The 27,601-nt window shown below is 41.9% G+C and overlaps 1 protein-coding gene across 2 annotated transcripts in view; it reads right to left on the reverse strand.

The window, feature by feature from the left end:
- Positions 1-27,601, reverse strand: part of BTK (Bruton tyrosine kinase) — a 487,200-nt gene that overhangs the window by 56,816 nt on the left and 402,783 nt on the right. For both annotated transcript variants that reach the window (XM_086964641.1, XM_086964642.1), the window contains exons 15-16: positions 26,658-26,874; positions 17,307-17,371 (exon numbers count right to left, since the gene is read on the reverse strand). In XM_086964641.1, coding sequence (XP_086820767.1) covers positions 17,307-17,371; positions 26,658-26,874 — 282 coding nt within the window. The remainder of the gene's footprint in view (positions 1-17,306; positions 17,372-26,657; positions 26,875-27,601) is intronic.

The following is a 27,601-nucleotide window of genomic DNA, read 5'->3' on the forward strand; positions in this document are numbered from 1 at the left end:
TATCAAGTGTTCTGAATACTTCTCAATTTGATATCTAACAGATTTTCTTGCAGTGAAGACAGTTCTCATTTTTCACCAGCGAAAAGGTGTTTCTCTATTATGCCTGAAAGATGACTTTTACTTCTTATACACACCCGTGTTCTGCCAATATGTGTAATGACATTGCTCATGTCGTGTCTCTAAGCTGTGACAGGGCTACGTGATCTAGCTTTACATGGAACACCAACATACCTATGTTAGAGGTGGTTTGTACCTGATGCTGAGTAATGGTTTTTCCAGCTTTAAGTTTTGTGTGGTTATATGGTCTAGTAAAGATTACATGATCACAAACTTCACTGATTATGAGATACTGAACCTGAGAGGTTTTTAAAGTGGCTTCTTGGTGTTTTCTTAAAGTAGTTTCATTAATATACATTTTTAGGGCTGTCAAGCTTACAATCACTTTACATACACCAGCAGCTCTCTGAGTTCTTCATAAAAGGACTGAGCCCACAAAGCTATTTGCATATATGAGTTTGTCATACACACATATATATATATATATATATATATATATATATATATATATATATATATATATATATATATATATATATATATATATATATATATATATATATATATATATATATAGCCCATTTTAGATGCATAAGCTACTATTGTATTCACAAAAGCTGGTTTTGCACGATAGGATCTTCTTGTGAGTAAACCTGACAAGGTTGAGGAGTCAGTGTGGTAGTGAGCATGCAAGGGCTGCAATGCCCTGTGAGTTTGTGCATAGTCAGAACCTTGGGTATCCACACATTTTTCTGTGACTGTTTCCCACCCTGGAAAAGTTCAGAACTTTACTTGTGACAAGTGGAAGGCCCAATTTAATTTCCAATGTCGGAAGCAGATAAAAATTCTAACTTCTCCCCTCTTCAAATTCAGGAAAGGGTTACTTAATGAAAAGAAAAATAAACATTTGCTCTGAACATTTTTGCATGATCAGATAGACACGTGTGCCTTCTTAGGGAAAATGGTAGTCGCAAACGTTTTTCAGTGGTACACCTGGAAAACTGCAACTGGGGTAAGGTTCTATGCATACTTCTTTGAACTTGTGTGAATTTCTGAAAGTCACATATGTACACCATATATCAGTTGTGGTAAATCATTGGATGCAGATTTAGAACATTCTCTGAGAATTAGGACTACTGCTGAGAACTGTGCCATTTTTCAGTTGCAAGGTGTCCTAAATAATGTATAGCTCTTGTCTTTACCACCGGTTCTCATCCTTCAAGAGTAAGTCCTTTGTGACATCTCCCCCTTGCTGCTGCGCTGCCTCTCTGTTTGCTGAGTTCTTTGGCTGTGCTCCTCTTTGTTAGACACATCTTTGTTTATTTTATCCAACTTGTTTAGTTTGTGCTGCCTTTGTTTCTCCTGTTGTAATGTCTGAGGTTTTTCCACCCACTCACCTTTCTGCTCTTTTTTCCCTGTTGTTTCTCTGGTTGCTGAGTTGTTTGCCTGTGCTCATCTTTGTTTGACTCATCTTTGTTTTATTTTGTCCAACTTATTTAGTTTCTTTCAGCCTTTATTTCTCTTTTTGATCAGGAATCCGAGGTAGGAATAGGAAGCAGATCCGTAGGGCACTCCAGGGCATGAATATAGCACAGGCCAGCATTCTAGTTGTTATACCATCATGCTTCAGAAGCCATGCGTGGTCGTTAATAGGCCAAGATCAGGAGCCTATGGTGTGCAAGGAGAGGAGGATTTAGAAGAAGGAGCACAGAACAGCGTGAGCGCAGATGCCAAACCAAGAGCGAGATGACCGTAGAACAAGAAGAACCACGGGCGAGGTGAAGGCCATTCAACAGCTGTCGGAGATTAGGGAAGAATTAGCAGAGGAGGAGGACGGCAGGAGAGCCCCAAAGAAAGGTGAGCAGGAAGAGACCGCTGTGACTCTAAGGCTGAGTCACAGCTTCAGGCAGAGAGGGAAAGGGAGCACTGTGCTGAGACCCTACCCCATGGGAATACCCCAACCCCAACCCCATCGACAATGCATGCCTCAATCCTGGTACCAAGAATTACAAAGACTGATGTCAGTAATAAATGACCTCAGGCCAAGCCCTCTTCGAGAAAGACATACTGTGTGGTAACGGGTTCTCTACATTGTGAAAAAATAACCGATTATTAAGGTCTTTTTTCCTGTCTTATTTCCCCGAGGGTGAGATTGGACCTGGTGAAGCACATAGAAGTTCCCTCAGACGAACTGGAAGAAGGTCTTGACATGACAAAATCCTATAGGGTTACCATGTTGTCCGGTTAGGTCTCTATAGGATCCCTGAACCCAGGCAACAGGCAGTGGAGGAATCATTGAACCAGCTAATAGCCCCTGGTGTTCCCCAGCAGTGCTTGTTCCAAAACCCAATGGCACCATAAGGTTTTGCATAGACTCCCACCAATTAAACAGTGTATTAAAATTTGATCTGTACGCTATGCCCGGGTATACGAGCTAGACAAGCTCATGGAAAGTCTGGGTTCTTCCACCTATCTTACCACACTGGACCTTATGAAAGGGTATTGACCCCAACCTCTAGAAAAAATACGTCATTTTCCACGCCCTCAGGGATATACCAATTCAAGGTTCTTCCTTTTGGACTGCATGGGGCGTCTGCCACCCTCCAAAGATTAATGGACATCATTTTGCGACCTCACCACGGATATGCAGCAGCATATTTTGATTGTCATCTACAGTCCATCTTGGGATTCCCACTTTTCCCATCTTAAAGCAGTCCTCAGGACACTTCGGGAACCCGATCTTACCGCAAACGCCGACAAGTTTATTCTCACCACCAATTCCATCATATAAATGTAAACGTATTTGTAAATGTAAACGTATTTGTAAAGCGCTCTATTACCCCGGAAACCCCGGATTTCTTGTCCAGGACTCGTGTGTCTGCATGGCCAGATCAGCCATGCCTGGTTGGGATGCATTGTGATCGGGAATCCAAGTTAGGAACAGCAAGCAGCTCCGAAGGGGACACCGGGGGCATGAATAGACCACAGGCCAGTGTTCTTGTTGTTATACTCACCACTCCTCAGAAGCCATGCATGGCCATTATTAGGCCAAGATCAGGAGCATATGGTGTGCAAGGAAAGGAGAATGCGGAGGAAAGAGCACCGAACAGTGCAGACGCCAAACCAAGACAACTGGAAGAGGAGTTGGGAGAGTCGAGGAGCGAGATGACCATAGAACAACAGGTGACACCAGACACGGTGAAGGCTGTTATGAAGACTAGTCAACAGCCGCCGGAGACGAGGGAAGAATTGGCAGAGGAGGAGAATGGCAGGAGAGCCCTATAGAAAGCGAGCAGGACGAGATCACTGTGATACCTAAGGCTGAGTCACAGCCTCAGGCAAGTGCTGCAGCTGGGTTTTTGCTGCGTGGTTTCTTGGGCTATTTACCAGGCTATTAAGTGGGTTTGTAGGAGCACCTGGTATAATTATCACAAACACAGGAAAGGAAAGGGATCACTGGTACATGTGCTGAGACCCTACCTTACTGCAAAACCCTGAACCTATGCATATTTCATGCCTCAAGCCTAAGAATTACAAAGACAGATGTCAGTAATAAATTACCTCAGGTCAAGCCCCATGTGAGAAAGACACGCAGTGTGATGACGAGATCTCTACCTAGTGAAAGAAGAACTGATTATTAAGGTCTCTTTTTCCTAACTTATTTCCCCAAGGCTGAAATTGTACCTGGTGAAGCACACAGAAGTTCCCTCAGACGAGCTGGAAGAAGATTCTTGGCAGTCAAGAAGACTCCTATACTCATTCAGCCCCCCCACTTCATCCTAGCACACCTCCCTCGACCAAGGATCTACTTAATGGACATGCGTGCAGAAGGCATGCCATCAGTGCACTAAAAGGCAATCCTGCCTGTTCCCGTCTGCGCCTTGACCACACCCAGCACCAGGAACTCTGCCAAGCTCTGGACCCCAAACTCATCAAGAACAACTGTTGCAACACCTCTCCAATTTCAGTGGACCTTTTTCTTACTGGCCCTGCTTTTTCTCCTGCAACACCAGAGCACCCACACACACGATGACCTCCATCTGAACACAACCGCTTCAGAACATCTCCATTGCATCCTGCTCAACGCATGGTCACTCTGCAAGCATGCAATAAAAATCTGGGACACCATCTCCTCCCTTACCCCAACCTCATCTTCCTCACTGAGACCTGGCTCAACCCCGCATACGCACCCAACATCGTCTCAGCAATGCCCGACTGCTATAAGATAGCTCAAGACAGCATCAACAAACATGGAGGTAGAATCGCCATTAGTCATAAAGAAACCATCCACTGCACTACCACCACAGATGATACCACCCCGATCATGGAACACCTCAACTTCCAACTCCAAACTGACGGCAAAACCACCATCATATTCACCCTTGCTTCAGCTTCTGTGACACCATCCCTGAATTCATTGCCCCACTCGCCACTGACTTCAAGCGCTACATCTTCCTCGGAGACCTCAACTTTCACTTCGACAAACATCACAACACCACCAGCCTCCTCACAAGCATAAACATCGGCCTCACCCAGTTTTCACTGACCCCACACACATTGCAGAACACACACTCAAACCCATCTTCTCGTACTTCATTAAATGATTGTAGACCACACAGAATTTTAGTTTTTTGGGGGGAGTTTTGTATAGTGCAAAATTGACCCAAAGGTATCAGAGCACTTTGCATGAGCACCAGTTGTGGTACAGATGGACACATTCATTTTGTTAGTCACAGAGATTAAATGATTTGCCCAGAATAACAGGATGTTTAGCATCTAAATTCACAAGCCAGAATCATCCTCGACCTCCCAAAGCGAACCCACATCACCCTCCACCTCAGAATGCTCTATTGGGTTCCTATTCAGAATAGATGTCAATTCAAGACGTTGATCTATACCTACAAAGCCCTACACAACCAAGGACCACCATCATCAACCACCGCCTGAACATCCACCAATCCCTCCAGACACCTGCACTCTGCCTCCCTCACTAACACTCCTGGCATCGGCTGAATTAGCAGTGGAGGACGCTCCTTCTACTACCTCACTGTGAAGGCCTGGAAAAACCTCCTCCTTCACCTCTGGACCTCATTTTCTCTGTTGGAATTTAGGTAAGGACTCAAGACCTGGGTGCTCAATTGATCCCTCCGTAGCAGCAGGGTCCTCCGTGTCTGGATACCCTCACAGGTGATTAGCCACACTTTACAAGTCCTGTTTGATTGATTAATTGATTGATTCAGAATTCATTCTAAATAAACCACTATATACTCGTCATTCTTGCCTACCCTAATTGCAGGCCAAACATGAAGACTGACCACTACCTCTTAAGTGATCTCATGATTGGCTTATTAATCTTTTATTTTTTTATTTTTATTGTCCTCATACCACCGTAAGCGTCTGCAATCGTAACATGTTAGACCGCTTTGATCCTGGGCGGTATGCATCGTTTACAACGCGCGCGTTATAAGCATGAGCGAATTTTGCGGATCTCGCGTTCGCGAATTTTGCGGATTTGCGGATTCGCAATCCGCAAAATCCGCGAATTCCCGCGAATTTGCGGATTTTTTTTTTTTTTGTGTTCGCCCGTGTTTCTGCCAGTTCGCGAGGGTTTTGTACACTTTCGCAAATTGCGAACTTACCTGTCGGGTCGCAAGTTTCGCGAACTTGTTGTTTCTACGTGTCCAGCCTGTTTGGGACACTCTTCTTCATCACTGCCACTCTCTGTCACCACTGCCACTCTCTGACTACTCATGCCACCCTCTGGCCCACCCATGCCACCCTCTGTTTCATCACCACACCCTCTGGTTGTCCAGTGTACATTATTTTCGGCAAAGCAAAGCACACCTTCCCTGCCTCAAGTGACCTGAATTAATTTGGGGCTGATTCATGTGTCACAGAATATTTTTTTAGCTGGCACCTGCTTCCTTAGTGTGCCCTGATTAGTGATCTTTTGCACTTGCTAAGTGCTTTCATTGTTGCAAAATTAGTTACAACACCTGCCCTGCCCCAACTGACAATAATGAATTAGGGGCTGATTAATGGATTTTAACTTCCAGCCTGGCTCCTGCTTGTCTCCCTTAGCTGTAATTCAGGACCTTTGTGGCATATGTGTAACTATTCTGAGGTTCAGAGCAGGGTCACATACTAGTTTCAACTGGCAACTGAACTCTGGAGGGGCCCCTCAGGAAGCACTCCAGGAAATGGCTACTAATGATGAGCCTGAACTTTTGAACCTGGTAAGTAGTTACTTTCAGTTTTGCTAAGATCGTATTTCTGCAATTTTGCACTTATTCGCGGGGCGCGAACTCACGCGAACAGTGCGAGCAGTGCGAGCAAAATCCGCTGCTCGCGGATTTGCGGATTTTGCGGGAAATTCGCAAATCTCGCGGATTGCGGATTTCCCGAAAATCCGCAAAATCCGCGAGCGGAACGGATTTTCCGCCCACGCCTAGCGCGTTACCACGACCTACCATTACCACGCGGTTGTAACAACGAAAGTTGTTACAACGAATTGCGCTGGGGGGCGCTCGAGGATAGTAAATCATTTAATTTACTATCCCAACACCTTCCCTACTATCCACGGGGACTGGTGTTGGAATAGTAAATTAAATGTTTTAAATTTGCACCCCCCCAACGCAAGTCGTTGTAATGACTTGCGTTGTTACAACCGCGTTGTAATGGTAGGTCGTTGTAACGCGCGCGTGGTAACGTCATATATCCATCCTGGGCACCCCGGTCCATGTTCTTGCATTCGCTACTGGCCGCCAGGCCTGCTTATTTGTATGAGGCTTGGTGTACTCCTTGGACAATCTTATATCAACCTTAGTGCTTTCCCCCAGCACACCAAGGGCGCCCAGATGTTGCCAACTGTACAGTCAAGCCTTGCCATTGCAAATGCAGCCCGGAGCCATTTCTCATATTCAGGACCAGCTCGATCTTTCCATAGGATGCATAATTCCCTTCGGGCCAAAAGAATTACATTTAAAAAGAGGCCAGTGAGTGCTCTAGATAGGCAGTTTTCCAATGAGGAGTTTAAACCAAAAATAATCAATGCTGGATCTAAGTTAATCGTGCAATCAAATATACCTGTTAATGCCAATTCCACATTCTGCCAGTATCTTTTTAATTGAGAACATTCATAAAACATATGCAAATCCTCTGCCTTAAGCATACCGCATTTAGGGCACCTAGGGATTGGGTTACTGACAAACTTAGCAATTCTATAGGAGGTATAATATATTCTATTGATAGTAAAGAAGTGTTTTTTCTTCAAAGAAGTTGATTTTACAAACTTGTAGAGGTTTGTAGTAGACGGGAGATAATACTCTACAGCTCCATTTTCTAAAATTGATGTTCTCCAAATCTGATAAGGTGGGGGGAGTTCGATGTCTTCTCTATCTAGTAGACTCCTGTACCATATCTCGACTTCCTTTTTCAAGGGGGTGGGGTTTTGGAGTTTAGGCTCTATTTCCCAGTTTCCGCCAATATTATTCTTTTCTGCAATATACCATGAGCGTAGTTGTAAAAATTTTAAACGTGAGGATGAGTCTCCAATCCTTACTCTCAACACTAATCTTAACACCTTTTCGATTCAGTGACCCTGTTCTGCACACCAAATCCCCTAAAAGTTATCAAATTCTCATGACCCGCAGATCACCATTTTGTGGTAGATCCTTTTTAGGTCTGTCTTGACAGTACAGTTGCAGTTAAAGTGTCTTAGATAACTGTGGTGTTTGCTTTTCTCTAGCAGCAGCACAGATGGAGGAGAGCAGCCATGAACAGTTCCGAACCCCTCCCCATACCAAATCATTAACTTTAGCACAGTTTTGTCTTTGAGAGCATTATGGGGTGCCCAGGACAAAACTGTCACTTGACCTTATGTGATCACCAAAAAGGAGCTTTCAGAGTTCTACTGCGAAAAAGGATTAGGGTCCACCCACTTGTTGGCTCCTCGGAGTACAGGATTTGAGTGTGCAGAATTTGTTTGCTTCCATAAAGGCAAACTGTGAATATAGAAGGTTTGCTCTGTGAGAATCTTTCTTAGGCCCTCTTAGGAGAGAGAGTATTTTGCTTAACCAACTGTAAATTTGTATACCTACCTAATTTTACAACTGTGGGCCTGATGGTTGCCATGTGTAAAAGGCTACGTTGAAAACTGTAGGCCTCAGTTGGTTATGGTGATAAACTATAGGCCTGATTGGTGCACCTGGAAACGGTATGTCTGTTGCTATAGATCTGGTCTGCTTAGTATGAAACATTATGACAAAGGCAGTTGGTCTAGGTTATTAATTGTAAAAAGCATTCGTTAAACCAAATAGGCCCTACATTGTAGGTTTCTATCACATTATTACAGGCCACGTGCAAGTATTTAGCTGCGTGCCATTTCACAGATTACCAAATTGGCTCGGGTTTGGACACTTGCTACCCACTTTGACAAACCGTGGGGGGTTTCCTCCTAATGATTCTTGTTATGCCTTGGTGCGAGTGGTTGTATATTGTTTTGCAAGCTTTACTTTTCTACATGTTTGTAATTTTATAACTGTATTCATAATGGTTGCCAGTTTATGTACATTTGAATAAGCCGGTGCTGGGTAAGGTAAGGTGTAAAGCTAATGGTAAAGGGTAAAGGCTTCATTAGTTCATTGAGACAAGTCATGCCAGATTTCATAGCCTGTGTTAAAGACAATAGGCTTTTAACAATGGATAGGTGTTTCAATGTGCTAAAGCCTGTAGGAAGGTATTTTGTTACATGGAATTTCACAGATTACCATAATAGGCAAGGCTGTTGGTGTTGCTGATTCACCCGGAGAACCATAAACATAGAAGATATGCACCAAAGTATTGTGAGAATGATATGATAAAGTCTATAGACATTTTGGGGTGGATTGTTATTGCTCAGTATTAAAGCCTACAGGTTCCTTGTTACATGAAATCTCACAAATGACCTTAGTTGGAAAGAATTTTAGTGTTGAGTACTCCCACTGACAAACCATGGAGATTGAAGATTTGCACTATGAGAATCCTTGTTAAACCCTGCTAGGAGAGACAGTATTTTGCTTTGCCAACTGTACTTCTGTATATATTTGAAAGTTTATAACTCTATGCCAGATTGTTGCCTTGTAGGAAGCTTACACTCAGTAAAGTATTAGTGTATTTTATTAACTGTTCAACTAATTAAAATCATTACAGTAAAAACTATCAGCACATAAAGCTAAAACCATGATCTAAAAACATCTGTTTATGTTCTTAAAATTGGGCGCCCCGCTCCTGTGCCAATATGATCGTCCCTCCCCGGGATTTATAATATGTGCCGTGTGGCCTTAGGCGCTTTCATGATGTCTCCTTTGAGCCTCGCTGGGTAAACAGCAATACGGAATGATGGTTGTTGCCTCTTTCATTGCTTTTGGCCCTCGCTGATGTTAGCATTGTCATTAAACTGGTGGGCGAGGGATGTTTAGGGCTGCTGAGCTTGCTTCCACTAGATTTGTGGTACCCTTCGCCAGAGTTTTGTTGCTTTCGTTAGTAGCTTTTATGGCAATCCTGATTTGATGGATGAATTTAGCCAGGCTTGCTAGTGTTGTTGTGTCGGTGGTGGAAAGCACAAAGCTGACGCTTCACTGCAGGTCTCTATTCAGTATTTTGCTTTGCCAACTGTACTTCCATATATATTTGTAATTTTATAACTGTATGCCATATGGTTGCCTTGTAGGAAGCTTACACTCAGTAAAGTAGACCTCTGTTGGCTATGGTGATAAGCCAATGAAAACAGCAATAGACTTGATTGGTGTGCAGGGAAATGTTATGCAAGATACCATAGCTTCGGCCTGTTTATTTTGAAATGTTATTAGAAAGGCAGTAGGCCTGATGTGAGAGAGTGGTTTACTAAGGGTGAATTGAGGTCCACCACAAGTAATAATTGCACTATTCTGTTAGGTCCAGTTAAAAGTTTCTGTAAATTAAACCTGAGCTCAACTCCTGGTAGCTATGGCACAGAGCAGATAGGTTTAACTTAGAGAAAATGTGTAAAGCATTTAGAAGTAACTAAACAAACAAAAAGTCAAAAACACAAAACACTAAAAATCCCTCTCCAATTTATATATATAGAATAACATGTAATGAACAAAATGACCTCAAACTACAAAAATCCCATAAGGAGAACAAGACATATGATTTTTTTTAAGATTTAAGGGGAAATAGCACCAAAAAGCACAAAGGTCCAATGGTAGTGTTTTCCGGCCAACTGTGATGGAATACGGACTAGATACACCAGCTAGATTCCACCTGGTCAGAGGTTTTACCTTTGGACCTGGTCTTTTTTCTGGAAGTCAAAATCCTTCAGCAGTGCATGGCAGCAGGGGGTATCCGTGGAAGTCTTCCCGAAGTCAGATAGCGGTTGGGCAAGGTACCACTACAACAATGAGTCAGATAAGCTGGGGTGATATTTCCATGTCCTCTGGAAGTTTAGAAGTCGAAACATTTTCTAAGTACCCGGTTATCAGAAGTGGTAGGAGAAGTGCAATTAGATGCAGCCAAGGGTCTTATGACCTCACAAACAGCACTCAGGAGTTGGAAGCTTGTTTCCGGTCCAAGGAAGACATGGGTTGGCAGTTTGGGCTGGACTGTTCCCATGAGGCACAGGGTCAGACTGATTTGCATATGGCCATGTCTGAACTGGGGTGGCAGAGTGGGCTAAAGAACGGTGATGGATTAAACCAAGATCTTTTGACTGGGTGTGAGTGTTTGATTGATTCAGATGCTCCGTCCATCACCACCCCCTTTTGTACTGCTTTTGGCCGCCATAAGTGTGGCAGGGTGTGCTCAGACGTGAGTCCCTTGCTCACTTTGCCACTGGATTCAAGCAAGCCGGGCTGAAGACGGCTGGAATGCCAGAAACCGGTCCTCGGAAGCTTGTTTCCAGTCCAGGGAAGACATGGCTTGGCAGTTCGGGCTGAACTGTTCCTATGAGGCACAGGGTCAGACTGATTTGCATATGGCCATGTCTGAACTTGGGTGGCAGAGTGGGCTAAAGAACGGTGATGGATTAAACCCAGATCTTTTGACTAGGTGTGAGTGTTTGATTGATTCAGATGCTCCGTCCATCACCACCCCCTTTTGTACTGCTTTTGGCCGCCATAAGTGTGGCAGGGTATGCTCAGACGTGAGTCCCTTGCTCACTTTGCCACTGGATTCAAGCAAGCCGGGCTGAAGACGGCTAGAATGCCAGAAACCGGTTCTCGGAAGCTAGTTTCCAGTCCAAGGAAGACATGGGTTGGCAGTTCGGGCTGGATTGTTCCCATGAGGCACAGGGTCAGACTGATTTGCATATGGCCATGTCTGAACTGGGGTGGCAGAGTGGGCTAAAGAACGGTGATGGATTAAACCCAGATCTTTTGACTGGGTGTGAGTGTTTGATTGATTCAGATGCTCCGTCCATCACCACCCCAATTTGTACTGCTTTTGGCCGCCATAAGTGTGGCAGGGTGTGCTCAGACGTGAATCCCTTGCTCACTTTGCGACTGGATTCAAGCAAGCCGGGCTGAAGACGGCTGGAATGCCAGAAACCGGTCCTCGGAAGCTTGTTTCCGGTCCAGGGAAGACATGGCTTGGCAGTTCGGGCTGGACTGTTCCCATGAGGCACAGGGTCAGACTGATTTGCATATGGCCATGTCTGAACTGGGGTGGCAGAGTGGGCTAAAGAACGGTGATGGATTAAACCCAGATCTTTTGACTGGGTGTGAGTGTTTGATTGATTCAGATGCTCCGACCATCACCACCCCCTTTTGTACTGTTTTTGGCCGCCGTAAGTGTGGCAGAGTGTGAGATGCTCCGTCCATCACCACCCCCTTTTGTACTGCTTTTGGCCGCCATAAGTGTGGCTGGGTATGCTCAGACGTGAGTCCCTTGCTCACTTTGCCACTGGATTCAAGCAAGCCGGGCTGAAGACAGCTGGAATGCCAGAAACCGGTCCTCGGAAGCTTGTTTCCGGTCCAGGGAAGACATGGCTTGGCAGTTCGGGCTGGACTGTTCCCATGAGGCACAGGGTCAGACTGATTTGCATATGGCCATTTCTGAACTGGGGTGGCAGAGTGGGCTAAAGAACGGTGATGGATTAAACCCAGATCTTTTGACTGGGTGTGAGTGTTTGATTGATTCAGATGCTCCGTCCATCACCACCCCCTTTTGTACTGCAGTTCATACTGGTCAGCTGAGAACCTCAGGAAAGGTCTCTTGAAGTTTTGATAGCCCTGTAGCCAACCGAGAGGCCAGCCAAATTACCCTAAAGGCTTTTTCCTTGCCCTGGGTACATGAGTGAGCAGATCCAGTACTGTATGGCTCCTCTTGGGCCACACACAGTAGGTCCAGTCCTATTTTTGCTCTTCTGCAGATTCAAAGAAAGGCTCTAAAGTGGGTACCTTGGGATGCCATATTTATTCCTGCCACCCCAACAACCAATGGGCTAAGTTTTCCAAGGAGTAACTCTACCCACTTTTGCAGCAGTTTCTGATTGCTCTACTGCCAACAATCCTACAGTGCCCCTAAATCCTAAAATCCAAGATGGAGAAGCCATTTCCCTGTGTGCACACGCAGAAGTGTGACCAGGGTAATGATCAATACCCTTTTCCTTGGTCACTTCAAACCAGCCATAGAGACAGTTTTCCTCCCCATGGGACTGGTGATTGCCTTAATGGAACGACAAAAGCTGGGGCCTCTCCAGGTATTACCTAACATTTTCTTGTGACAGGGAAGGCTTCTTTGAAGCCAATTAAGTTCCTGTGCAACCTTCCTGTCGGGGTAAGAGAAAACACCTCCAATACCCAAATCATTGTCCCTGCTTTGAGAGCAGTTTTCACACCGCAAAAGGACTAAGCACTCACTGGGCTACATCTGGAGTGCATAAAAATTAGCCTACAGGAGCTTAAGGCAAGAAAACTGTGTGTTTCTAAGAGTTACTTTTCCTTAATATTTATTACACATCTGACTTTACCATTAAGTGGGGCTTTTAATGCATTTTACAAAGGGTGTTTTAATCATATTTCTAGCTGACTCAATCCAGAGATAGCAGAATTAGTATTTAATCCAACTTCCTGATGTTTCGCTATAGGCCAGTCAGCCTTGCTATAGTGAAAATTGGTTTTGAGTGCTGGTCACTGTGAGGCCATGTTAACTTTACATTTTTTCAATGTCCTTCTTTTAAATACCATGCACTTTGCCTTGTAGACTACAAGGCCTACATTTGGGTGACATATTAAAATTTAAAAGGAACATTTTCGCCAATCAAAAAGCGTTATCTTTGACAGGTCGTGCTGCAGGATTTATACTGCAGCACTCTGACTACAGTGGTGGGCCTGCAGTCATGGTTGCCTGGTCACACTACTGGATGGCATAGTAGAGCTGTAGCCCATAGCTAACATTTACATTTCCATCTCACAGATGTATTTTGGGCTTCAAAAACAAGGTGATGGATGGAATACTTACAATTTTTGAACCACTGGCAATCGCTCAGGCCACATCCCAATCCATCGTTTTTCGCCCACCATCACAGATCAGTTTGGGCCAAGCCATCTCCAAATCAGTTCTGCTCCAGCTCCAATGGGAACAGTCTAGCCCAAACTGCCAAGCGAGGTCGTCCGTGATCTATATCACAAGCAACCCAGGACCAGTTTTGCCCTTATTCTGGTTCATGGAGGACATGGCCTCGCAGTTCAGGCTGGTCTTTTCCCACTGGAGCAAGGCCAAGACTGATTTGTATATGGCAGGGTCCAAATTGAGGTGGCATGGTGTGCAAAGTACTGATGAACTAGGATGAGGCTCCAAGTAATTACCAGTGGATGATATTGATTCAAGCATTGCATCCATCGCTTTTTTGTATGCTTCAGTGTGCCACTGGAACTAAGACATACCCAGCTGATGAGCACTAATACGGATGAAACCAGTCCTGGTTTGCTTGTGTTCTGGTTCTTGCAGGACCTGACCTTGCCATTCAGTCCGACTGTTCCCATTGCAGCACAGTCAAGACTGATTTGCTAGTGGCTGGATTGAAACTGATGTGGCATGGTGTGCAAAATAATGATGTACTGGAAAGCGACTTGAGTAATTACCAGTGGCTGAAATTAATTCAAGCTTTCTATCCATCTCTTTTTTGTATACTCCAGTGACTTGTTAGGTGGGACAGGAATGCTTAGAGAGAGGTCATGTGCACACTGTGCCCCAAGAACCAAGCTATACCCGGCCTAGAATAGGGCCATGGGTTGCTTGTGTTCCTCTGGTTTAGAGTGGACCTTGCCTGGCAGTTCGGGTTGTACTGTTACCAGTGGAGCAGGGTCAAACCTGATTTGCATATGGCTTGGTCTAAACTAAGGGGGCATGATAAGCAAAATAAGGAGGGACTAGGTTACGTCCCTGAGTAATTACAAGTGACTGAGATTAATTCAAGCATTCCATCCATCAATTTTCTGTATACCTTAGTGTGTCACCTTTTTTAGTCTGCAGTGCGTTTTCTTTTTTCTATTGTGTTCTTTTAATTTATCTTGCATATGTTGTTTAATTTTTGTGTGTTTTATTGCAGTTGTGTCAGAGGGTTAATGCAAGAATGAGTAAACAGATGAATGGATGAATAGATGCATCAGTGCAAAGATGATTGACAGAGTGAATGTGTGAGGAGTTATTGAGTGCCTAAACTCATCAATAACTCAAAAGGCACTTTTATTCTTTAGCAGGACCTATTAGCATTGCCAATGCTTTTCTGCTTGCTTCCCTACATTTTCAATGCTATAATACAGCAGAAACATGGTAAGCGGGCCTTACAAAAAACCCTTTTAAATAAATCAATGCATATCTTCTCATTTTATCAGTGCTGTATGGTTCAGTGTGGTGGCACCTTTTGATTGACAATATGTGTCAGAAAATGTGTTATTAGATATGTTTTGCTTGTATAGTGTACCTTGTGCAGGAGACCCTGCTAGGCAAGCTGTCAGAGATGCCACACAGAAAACAGCTATGCCTTTGAGTGAATTTTCTCCTGACAATTAAAAAGCTTGGTCTTTCTTAGTAAAATAAAGGATAGGAAACCATGGGTGAAAAAATGATTTATGCTGCCCTGCAACATCCCTTTACTTAAAGGCATCGTATTCAGGGCCAGATGTACGACCCTTACAATTTGCGTGTTGCAAATTGCGTTGTTTTGCAACTTGCCATTTGCGACTCGCATAATGCAAATTAGAACAGTGTCTCAGACACTGTTTGCAATACCTTATGGACCCACAAATTGCATGCCTCATCGATATTGGGAATGGTTAGCACTCCCAGGGATGGTGGCCTGCTGGGGTCAGCAGACTACCATGTCTGTGACTACTTTTAAATAGGAAAAACCACCACTGGTTTTGGGCTCCCAACAGCAAGGCTTAGCCACTAGCTAATGATAAACAAAAAAAGAATTGCCAATACTGCTCTATACTTTGAATATTAATCCAATCAAAACATACGAAATAAACAATATGCTTTGTTATCACATTTATGTTGGATTAAATCTTTTATTATTATGCAAAACATTTTTACTTCATGAATTTGGTTCTTATTTCACCAATGTTCATATATCACAAGACCTTCTGTACACAACATATACATTTGTCATATAAATATTTCAACACATTATATACATTTTCAATCGTCAATCATGCAGACATAACCTCTCATACAACCACAGACAACATACAATCATATATTTACACTGGAATTACAATATTCACAGAATGCCATATGTTATTCCTTTCTTTTTACACAGTTATTTGGAATAATTCAACGTGACTTCTTTTGATCTTTATGGCTCTAACAGTCTACGCGTTTCGAACTCAAGGTGTTTTTGGAGTTCTCATCAGGACAAATGATGCGAACTCCAAAAACACCTTGAAGTCACGTTGAATTATTCCAAATAACTGTGTAAAAAAAGGATTAACATATGGCATTCTGTGAATATTGTAATTCCAGTGTAAATATATGATTGTATGTTGTCTGTGGTTGTATGAGAGGTTATGTCTGCATGATTGATGATTGAAAATGTATATAATGTGTTGAAATATTTATATGACAAATGTATATATTGTGTACAGAAGGTCTTGTGATATATGAAAATTGGTGAAATAAGAACCAAATTCATGAAGTAAAAATGTTTTGAAAATAATAAAAGATTTAATCTAACATAAATGTGATAACAAAGCATATTGTTTAATTCGTATGTTTTTATTGGATTAATATTCAAAGTATTGAGCAGTATTGGCAATTCTTTTTTTGTTTATTACTTTTTAAATAGAGCAGTTTTTTTTTAATGCAGCCATTTTCCTTAAAGGAAAACGAGATGCATTTAAAAAAGAAAAATGAAACGTTTCTGTTTCATTTTTTTTAATTTTTTTTATTCATGAAGTTTAATTGAAACATACTTATGTGACAGCTCTATGTACATATCATACATTTTATTTAAACCTTGTAACAGTAATACAACTCACGGATAAAAAGGTACAATAGTGCAGACAGTGCAGAGATCATTCCATACAGTGTAGTACAGTTAGTCTTGACAACGACAACACACATTATAGCTGTACCCCAGAGGTGGACAGTACTGTTTCAATTTTTGAGAGTAGGCAGGGGTCTGTGGGACCACTTCCTGCTCTTAAAAAATATGTTCACATCCATTCATAAAAGGAAAGGGGCCACTGCCTGCTCTTAAAAAATATTTTCACATCCATTCACAAAGGGGTAGGTGGTAAACTGCGTGTGTTTTGGGACCGCCATTGCAGTCTGACAAACAATTGTACATTGAAGTGTGAGTCGCTATAAGGAGGGGACGCCCTTGGCATGCCCCTTCCTAATACCGAGTAGCAAATCCTATTTTGCGAGTTGGAAAATAGGTTACCGACTCGCAATATAGGGATTGTACATGGGGCAGACCTATTTTGCGGTTGCACACGGGCAGATTTCCCATTTGCGACCGCAAAATACGGTCGTACATCTGGTCCCAAGAGTACTGTAGCAGATATTGGTATACCTTTGTCATGCCATGCTACTTGCACATGCCAATAGTGAGTTTTAAGTGGTGGTTCATGATATGGATTGTTTATATGCAGCTTCTGTATAGGTCTGCATTTGCCCCAGAAGCACTGAAGAATGCACTTCACAACTCACGAGAAGAAAAAATGTGTCTCTTAGTGTTACTGAACTTCTGCGTCAATTTATACAACACATGAAAACAATCTCACCTGGAAAGCCCGAAATCTGCAACTTTCACTATTCCGTTTTCATTTACCAAGCAGTTTCGGGCAGCCTGCGAATAGACCATGAGAAACGCACATCAAGCTTAAGAACAAAACAGGTTAGAATCAAGGTACAGCACACATGCTCAACAGGAGCCTGCAAACAGACATGGATAAATTCTGCTGTTCGGTTTCATGCAGTGTTGCTTAAGAGTTTTCTTGAGCATTCCCCCTCATTTCGAACTTATAACCATGTGACATGCTGGACTTTGTATTTCTATCAAGATAATGAACATATTCATAGTTCATTATGTGCCAATGATATTTAAAATAATTGCTGGCAATATAAAAGTTAAAATGGCTATTATTGTTTGTAAATACATAAACCTTACAGTTGGATCGAAGTTATACTATGCTGAAGCAAAACAAACACACATTCAGAGGTGAACGTACTTTTTCAGCAATCATGGTGCTTGAACTCCCCAATAGCCCCTTATAATGCCTAACACAATTAAGTAGCACGTAAAAATGAATAAAGTGGAGGCTCATTACATGGCTATACTTCAATGTTGAAGGCCCAGACTACATTGCAAACAAAAAGAAAACAGCAAATCGAACTCCTACCTGAGCAGAGTTACATGATATGCCAACCCATTGACATAATACAAGTATAATCAGTAAGGAACCTTAAATACATCATTTGACATTACATGGTGCTCAGAGTACCTTCCCATCAAACACACAAAGGTGATCTGAGGAATGCCTGCAATATGTCTAACCACTGCCAACCGCCTTGTTTAACACTCCAACCCGTTATTTTGCCCGCATGACCCCTCAGATTAGACCCAGCCCAATACAAATCATTTTTCGTCCTGCTCTAGTAGGAACATCCAAGACTGAAATGCCAGGCCCAGCGCTTTCCCAAGTGGAACACAACAACCCCAGACCGCGTTGAGCTCTTCAACCGGGTGTTGCTTGGATCCAGTGGCAGAGTGAGCAGGGGGCCCATGTCTGAGCATACCGCTGTCATGAGTACCTTCTCAACACACTTCATGTGCCATGGAAAATGTATATACAGGTATTAAACATGAAATGGATCTAAACCCGCTTTCTATGACTCGGTAACGAACCCCGCCATTAGAGAAGTGGTAAATCACCTTCTACCCCTAATAAAACACCTCCTCTGAAATGGTACTTTTGAATAACAATAATTGCCAGACTACATGAACTACTAACTGAGTAGGATGTTAGCCCTAAAAGGACGTTTCAGGGTAGATGGGTGTAGTAAAGGAAACTACACAATGCGGGGTCAAGTAGAGTTTAATGGTGTGAAAGGAAGGCAGCTTAACATCCACATGTTTCTGGCTTTTTCTCTCTCCCCAACCGTCTCTCCCTTGAAGCCTCGCCAACCCGCATTCCAAGACGCAGCCGCCCGCCAACATTTTGTACAAGATTAGAACACTACACACCTACCCCTTAAAAAAAAAATAATAATAATTCTAATATAAAACTATTTACAAATACAATATCAATTAATCTGCAAACTAAGATTACCCTAATACTGAGCAAAATCTTTCAGTTTCACAGGAATGGTCTTTACTCGTGCGCTTCTCCGTACCTCTACGTCTTGCCCATCCTTGATCATACAGTTGTCACTTTACTTCCCATCATTCATCACACTAGTGCTCGAAACTGTACCATATGACCCAGACATCTCACTCCGAGGGACCGAGTTAGGCGCTCCTGCCCCCAACATCAGAAGTTTGGGTAGGGCATCTCGCCACAAGTGCTGTGGAGTAAACTCTTCTCCAGGCTTCTCTCCTTGTCCACCAATTGTATTGCATGTTGGAGCTGCACCACAAGATAGTATAGTTCTAAATTGGGAAGTTCCAACCCACCCTGCCACCAGGGCTGCTTCAGAGTTGCCAGGCTGTCCCTCGACCAGCCGTCCAGATCATCTCAACAATGATCTATCCAGTTTGGTGCATGAGTAAATCGATGATAAAACAATGGACAACATTGAGGTCCATGTGTATTTATATGATTCACTAACTCCAGCGTTTTCTTCATAATTATGGATTTACCTCGTTTGCTTGATTATTTGCCACATCATTAGCATAATTTGACCAAAAATTTAGTTTGCAGTAATATGCAATGTTTGCCTCAGTGTTTAGATATCATCGCTACATAATTTCGTCCTCCCTGCCACGTAATCCTAATAGCCCTGACAGTGATAAAGCTCTGCAGCGTATGGTGGGAAGCTGTAATATTTTCTTTTTTTGGTGTATGTCAGTTTAGTTTGGTTTTTTTGAGAATATAGAGTTACAAAAATGCATTAGTGGGCTAGAAATGGTTAAAAGTTAGAATTTGAACAATTAGTCTGCGCACTAACCTCAAAACTTCTTTTTCGATAGTTCATTTCGGGCCTGCAAACTCCAAGGTCCTGATTACGAGTTGCTCGTTAAAGACTGTCTCAATTATGAGTTGTATTTAACGTTTTCGGTAATTATTGGGTGCGCCAAATAACTCAACATTTGTTAAATTTTAGCAGGTAAAATGTAACGGGGGAAAACCACAAGGTATATACCGTATCAAACGGATTTTGGTGTGTTAAACACCCAAATCCACATGTTATTCCCCAATAACTCATAATAGGTGGTATTTATCACACTCAATAAATAACGTATACTGTGGTATTGATAAGTACCACCTAAACTCATAATCAGGGCACTAGTAGGGTTGACGGACCTTAAGGCTCTACCTGGCTGGCTGCAAGAGGAAATGTTCTCTTTTGGCTGCCATTACAGAGTGCAAAGCCAAAAAAAGTCAAGAAATGGGGCAGGGTGAGCATGTTTTGACTCTCAGGCCTATGTGGGGGGGGGGCAAAGTTTATAATGTGTTTGTGTCACAGACTCCACAAACTCTTCTTCTGGTTCACAAACTCCAACAGGGACATGCCCCCATTCTTGCTACTTATTGTGACCTCTGTGTTCCTTGACCACATTGGTTTGAATATTTATGAGAGACCATCCAAGTCTTTTAATATGACCCCACTACTCTAACTATTAATTATCTTTTCATTTCCATAGCACTGAGACACTATACTGCTTAACCACGATAGAGTAGCCCCCAAACTGGCAGAGTTATCATATTCATTTTTGATGGGTAGCTGACAGCCTTCTCATAACTACGCAGCTGCCCAACTCTAGTTATTTAGTTGGTTGCTAATATTTTCTGACATTGTATATCCCTAAACTGGTGCCATATCATCATGGGTATATTATATGATTTGTATAAGTCTGGACAATAAACCATTATTTACTGCGGTCTCCTAACTCTAATTACTGACCCTTGGTTCCTTCGCCTTGTACATCTGAAAAAACCTAACAGCCTGATTACTACAATGCAACTCCTGGAATATAATTCTGCCTAACCTAATGTTGGGTTGTTGACGGCCTAATCACAATACCAGAGTTGGCCAACACTTACAAACTAATTGAAGTACACCATATATCTTTGCAAAAAAATTCACAATTAGGGGCTCCTCTTCCGCCTCATCAATTCACATGACAAGAGGTCACATTGGTCTCACAATTATGGAGACACTTGCTCCCATATCTAGCCACCTAACTTTAGTGAACATTATCAACTATTAATCATATCTTGTATATTTTTTATAAGGGAAACTGTTAAATATTGGGTTTCTGGTTAGCGGTGTATGCACCCTTCCCAAGCAGGAACCACAATCACAGTCAGGGTAAGTGAAGTACACACTAAAACTTTACCTGTGCTTACCCTCTGGTAGCTTGGCAAAGAGCAGTCAGGTTGCACTAAAGAGTCAATTTGTAAATTATTTGGGGACACTCACACACAATAACACAGTGGAAATACACAAAAATAATCCACACCTATTTAGAAAAACAGCCAATATTTATCTGATTGAACCAAGACCAACATGATACAACTCCAACATACACAAGTCAAGATATGAATTTTGCCAGAGTAAATCAAAATGCAGTGCTTAGAAGTCAATAGTTGCAACTGGGGCTTTCTAGTTGTGCTTGACTGGGATAAAAACCAAAAGTTAAGTCCAACTGTGATGGAGCGCAGGCCACTGACAGCCACAGGCCGCTGACAGCACCTTGGATGCTTTGGAAATCGCAATGATGCAATGATGCAATGCACAGAGGAGGTGAGCCGTTGTGGATGCAGGTTATGTGTCAGTTCCTGAAGGTTGTGCAAGTTCATTGAGGCATTGACGATCAAGGAAGATGTGGTGTGCAATGGAGGGGATGTGTCGGGTACTGGTGTGAGGCCTTTGTTCCTGAAGGTGGCACAGGAGCAGTGATGTGTCGCTTCCTTGATTCGATTCCTCTGCATCAAAGTATAGCGATTCCTCTGCATCAAAGTATAGCTGCTGGGCTAAAGATGATGCGCTGGTCGAAAACCATGCAGGGCTAGGGGTGTGTCAGAGTCGGGATCGTGCACCACTGATGTCGTTGTTGCGGTGTCCGATACTCACGCAGCTGCTGTTTTTCAGAGGTGCTGGGGCAAAGTAGGAGCTGCGGTGAAAGTAGAGGTCTTTGCATCGCGCACTCGGTGAGTGGAGTCCACAGCTTTGGTGCAGGCACCAGTAATGCATCAATTTTTCAGGGATGTGCAAGTTCTGAAATTACGCTTTGGAGTTGATGCATCAGTTTCTTTGTTGCAGCACAAAAACTCACTTTCAAGGGCCCAGGACTAGATTTGGCACCACTTGGCAGAGCACTGCTCACAACAGAGAAGCCCAGGTGCTGGTAGCAAGATGCAGGTAAAGTTGTTGTTGTGAAGTTCAAATACACTACTCTCAGAACCTTACTATAAAAATAAAGTATCGCAATGGGGAGAACCAATCTTCAAAAGAAATGAAGTCTAATCAATATGATACAAACTAGAAGCTCTGCAACTGCGACACAAAATAAAAGAAGCAGAGCTTGATATTCTGAAAAGATTAGCTGATTCTCTCTACAGTGCATTTAGATTAACACAGTAATTTAATACAGTTCAACACAGTTCAACTAAAGAACATCAGGATACAATAACAGACTCAGGCAATTTTAGATAGTTAGTTACTGTATTAATGTTCCAAAATGTATACAATTAAGCAATTTCTTAAGCATCTCAGTCAAAATTACTAAAACATGTAGTTTTAGACCACTCATTTAGTCAGAATTTCAAATGCAAAGAGGATAGTTTAACAAACATCTGATAAGACATCACTGGCTTATTCTACCAATAGAGGCAAAAGAATAGTTCAATCCTATCTAAAATTCAAAACAAAGCGGTAAAATAATCAATTTTGAAGTCCTTTAAGGGCGAGTTGATGAGCATTGGCAAAAAGAAGCAAAAATCATTCTGTTTGGCAAATAAGAATTCCAAGTCGACTGCATGAATGTAGCAACATGCAAACGGTCAGTTCAAGATAGAGAAAATTAGGCATTGCAATAAAAGGATAAAATCCAAAGCGCAATGATTGGTGTTCCATAGAAAATATTGCAACATGAACATCCTGCATTGAGAGGAATAGTAAAATAATGGCACTGCCCCTTCTTTGGAGTTTCCTCTTTTATAGTCCTAATGACACCTTAATGATGTGGTGTCACTCCACTAGTCAGACCATAATATGATAAGTTTACGTATGTGGTCACAAATTACATTTAGTTACTCCTGCATTCTTTCCCAAGCTTTTCATGTGAACGACTTGGCTTTCCGGGCTTCACAGGTTAGTCAACTGTAGAAAATATACAATGTAGCAGACTATGGCATTGGGTGAGAGTTAATTTCCCCACTGAGCCATTCCACCTTGAACTTCGAAAGAATGTCCTTTGAATGTATACTGAAACATGCACAGAACAAATAAAGCAACATTTGCAAACATGTCAAGGAATTATGATGCTTGCTAAGGAAAAATTGCAGCTTAAGAAAGAGTACATTTAATGCTTAACATGTATGCATCAGTTCTAAATTAATTAAACTGAATTGGAATTAAATATAATGCATCAAATCGTTATTTCGTAATAAGAGATTAATTAATGTTTCACTAATATATTACTACACAAAATTGATTAACATGAACTGTGGTCTACTGCCACAAACTTTTCAACATCCATACATGTAAATTATTCTTAGAAACCTTTTTACCAAAATTGTTTCTATATTTTTTTAATTATTAAGGTCTCTACTATCACCTCTGCAAGTTTCAACTTCCTAACTTATTTTATCGCACAGTTGCTCCACAATCTGATTACAATGCATTGCAATTAACGCAAATAGAACTGTTAGGCCTCATATTTAGATGAATCACTTTTCAACCGTACGTTAATAATAAAACATCATTTCATGAGTAATCTTGCTATGAAAATCTATCAAAAGGCGTTACGACTATTTATGTATTTTCTTCTTTTATAACACTTTCAAGCACACTTTTACGGGGCTGTTACTTCACTTGTCTCTATTATTGTATTACTTTTTATATTTTATACAATGTGTGCATTCAGGTTTTCGTGTATAAACTGATAAAGTGTCATGTAATGTGGTTTTGAAATATTTGCTCTATTTAGATAAGGCCGTCTTCCTGAGCAGGGTGTTTGTAGGACAAGTTTTTGAGAGGTCCTGAGCAAGCCGACGATTCTCTGGTCACGGTTACGGCAAATCAGGCCCAGGGAGGTGGGTCTTTCAGAAGATTCTATTCTGCCCCTGGTTTCTTCCCTCAAAGGGGAAGATTTGGTAGAGGACGGCAACCTAGAGGGAGAGCTCAGCAGTTCCAATCGAACCAAGGTAAGTACAAAGGTGTCTTTTGGTTCTTTCCAAGAAAAGGTAGGGGGCCGTTTGAAAGGTTTTGTGGCAAATTTGATTTTTTTGACAAGGGACCAATGGCTTTTGGAAGCGGTACAAGGATATGTGATAGAGTTCTGAGAGGTTCCTTTTTAGGCTGCAGAACCTTTGGAAATTGTTTTGCACAGAGGCAACAGAGGTTGGTGGAATAGGAATTTCAAGATATGTTAAAAGAAAGAGTGTCCGAGGAAGAGTTAACCTTTGTGAGGGCAAACTTTTTGGGTGAACAAGAAGGACAATTGTTGGTGCCATGTGACCAATTTAAGAAATCTGATTTTCTTGTGTACAGACATTTCAAATGATGCTTACTTTACGATCTGTATATCAGAGGTCAGTTGCAGGTATCTCTAGTTCAAGTGGTTGGGAGGCCTTTATCTATTTACGTGTCTTCCCTTTAGTCTAGCTTCAGCTTCCTAGTGCTTTACGAAGGTTTTGAGGCCAGTGGCTGCATTTGTACTACAAAGGGAAATTAGTATGAGAATATAGTTGTATGAAATTTTGGATGATGTCTTAGCATCAAGAGGAATTGAGGATACTGCTGCAGTTGTTGAGGAATCTGTTAGGATCCATTGGGTCAACATGAGAAGTCAGTGTTAATTTCTTATCAGGTTTTTGAATTCCATTGATTCAGAGGAATACCATGCTTGCAACTTTGAGTTTACCAGAAAAGAAGGTTGTGAAAATAAAGACAGAGGGGAGACACGTTTGAGGAGAAGATTTATTTAACTGAGGAATTTGCCAATGATTATTGGTTTGTTTTCATCATCTATTCTATTCTATTGGACGATTTCATTACTGAGCTTTACAAGAGTTTGAAGGCAGGCAGTTTTAGAAGGGGTTTGTGTTATGGAGAACAGATTGATGTTTCTTTAGAGGTATAAGAGGAGTTGTGTTGGTGGCTGGACAACTGATGCCTAAAATGGCTAGGCTACTTTCAGTATATGCCCAGATTATGTTCTAGAGACAGATGCTTGTCTTTATTGTTGGGGAGCATGTTTAAATCATCAGGAGACAGGTGGCAGATGACCTTTAGAGGAGAGTTCGGCAAACATAAATGGTTTGGCGATGAGGGCAGGTCTCTTTGCATTGAAGAGTTTTGGAAACGTTTTAAAGTATTGCAATATTTTATTGAATATGGACAATGCTTCAGCAGTACATTATATAAATTGACTTTGTGGCAGACAGTCCAAGAATTTGACAATGCTGAAGAAGGAAATTTAGAGTTATTGTTTAGAGTACATGATTGAGAGGTGGCTGAAAGTCACTTTAAGTAAGAATATTATACATATAATTTTAGTAAATCAAAAAGTCTTGGCTAATGCCAGGCCTAAAACAAAGAGCACCATAGTTTTCATGTTGTTGTGCTTGTTAGAATTTCAATAGAGTTATTGCTTTGACATTCAGAGTGCTTAAATAGTGGGCCAATGGGTAAAATTTAGACTTCTTAGGTGTCAATTAGGAGTGAATGTGGCAGCTCGTTACACCACATATTGAAATTTGGAGTACTACATTGTTCCTGGTAAGTATCTGCAGGTCTAATGTGTTGATACTTATTGGATGCAAAAGGCATAGTAATGTTTGAGCGTGCACATTTTGTTGCAGAAAGCACCAACTTCAAAATTTTTGCCCCATTTTTTAGGGCCAACTTTAGAATAGGCATGAAATACCGCACCGGTAACAAGACAAAATATCGAATTCAAAATATAGAATTACCAAAATATCGAAGTCAAAATATAGAATGGACAAAATATCGAATGGACAGAATATAGTGGTGAAAAATATCGAATTGAAGGTAAGTAATTTAATATCGAATAGTAATTTTTACCCCCACGCTATCCAACGCTTTCCCTACTGTTGCACTCTCTGGTGTGGGAATAGTAATTTTTACCCCTACGCTATCCAACTCTTTCCCTACTGTTGCACTCACTGGAGTGGTAATAGTAAATGTTATATTTATTATTTCATTAATTTTAAATTACTTTTAAGACATTTTAAAAAAATCGATATTGTGACTAACTATATTTGTCAAAACTATATTTTTGATTCGATATTTTCGTACTTACCTGTGTGTAGATAGGAATTCGATATTTTTGCATTCTATATTTTTTCTTCGATATTTTGGTAATTTGATATTATGTCAGTGATCCACAGCGGTGTTGGATTTTATCCGGCGTGAAAACAACACTGGGGTATTCGTGGTGGAGGTATTTGCATTTTGTATGGCCTTTTTGAAATGGGGAAGTCAGCAAAATCGCTCAGCGTCGTATTTGCACCTACCATTTTCTATCACATGTGAGAAATTTACATTCCTATGCAAAGGTGATTCTGATGCCAACCAAGAGTGTAAAACCATCAGTGGCGTGGGCACAGAACAACATTTATCTCTGGAGCAATCTTTTTCTAGTTTATTGTTTCAGCCATCTTTTCTGTTTTTGGTGAATGGAGTTGTCTGTCTTTTATTGAAGTATTTCTTCGGCGTCTTACCAGGTCTCGGTGAAGGAACTGCTTGGACTCGAGGTAAGCCATGGCTGCACATATGTCTTTGCACATCTCCAGCAGCTCACTGGCGGGGAGGCGCCGGCGGCTGTCATGCAGGTAGTCCAGAAGGCACCCTCTGGACATGTACTCGGTTATGATGAGGATCGGCCTCTCTTTGGTGCACACGCCATACAACTGCACTAGGTTCTCATGGGAGAGATTCCTAAAAGCCAGAGGAGGAAGTCAATTGCCACACATGGTTAGAATGTAGATAGATGGTCCACAAAATAAACAACCCCTTCTTGGTTCAATTTAAAACGCATACATTTTGATTTTATTATTAGACATAAATAACCAGCTCTAGAACTTTGTATTCATCGAAGGCAATGTGCTATGTGTTAAGAGCTCTTAGTCTCGCCCACAGACAAATCCATTGGAACCATAAGACTTAACTTATGAACATATACACTGCTGTACTCTAAAGGAGGATTACTGTCAACATTTAGGCTGAGGCATTGTTGTTCGAGTTACGTACAGCTAACATAAAATGTAGGAGCAAAGAGGCCTCCAAAATAAATACTTTAAAATACAAAAAGACTCGAGAGAGCGGATGCACTCTAATAATAAAAGAGAAATATGGGTTGAAGGTGATCAGTAAATGAGGGGCACAGCACCATAGATTCTGGACACATACAATACTGTCTCCGTTTCCAGGTCGAGGCATGAGTCCCTGGAGTGTGTACCTGTAAACATGGAGACAAGTTGGCAGAAAACAGTGCAGGAGTCACTGGCGTAGTGCATGTGGCGGCGGCCTTCGTGTGGGGAATATTACTAGAACTTGGTAGCCGCCATCCTGACAATACAGTTAATGGATCTCCTGTGACTGATGCAATGAACCTCTGGTCACTCCCCGTTGAAGGGGCTGATCCAAGTCTGGTTTATAATTAAAT

Source organism: Lissotriton vulgaris, chromosome 4_1 (assembly GCF_964263255.1).
Source record: "Lissotriton vulgaris chromosome 4_1, aLisVul1.2, whole genome shotgun sequence".
Classification (NCBI taxonomy): domain Eukaryota; kingdom Metazoa; phylum Chordata; class Amphibia; order Caudata; family Salamandridae; genus Lissotriton; species Lissotriton vulgaris.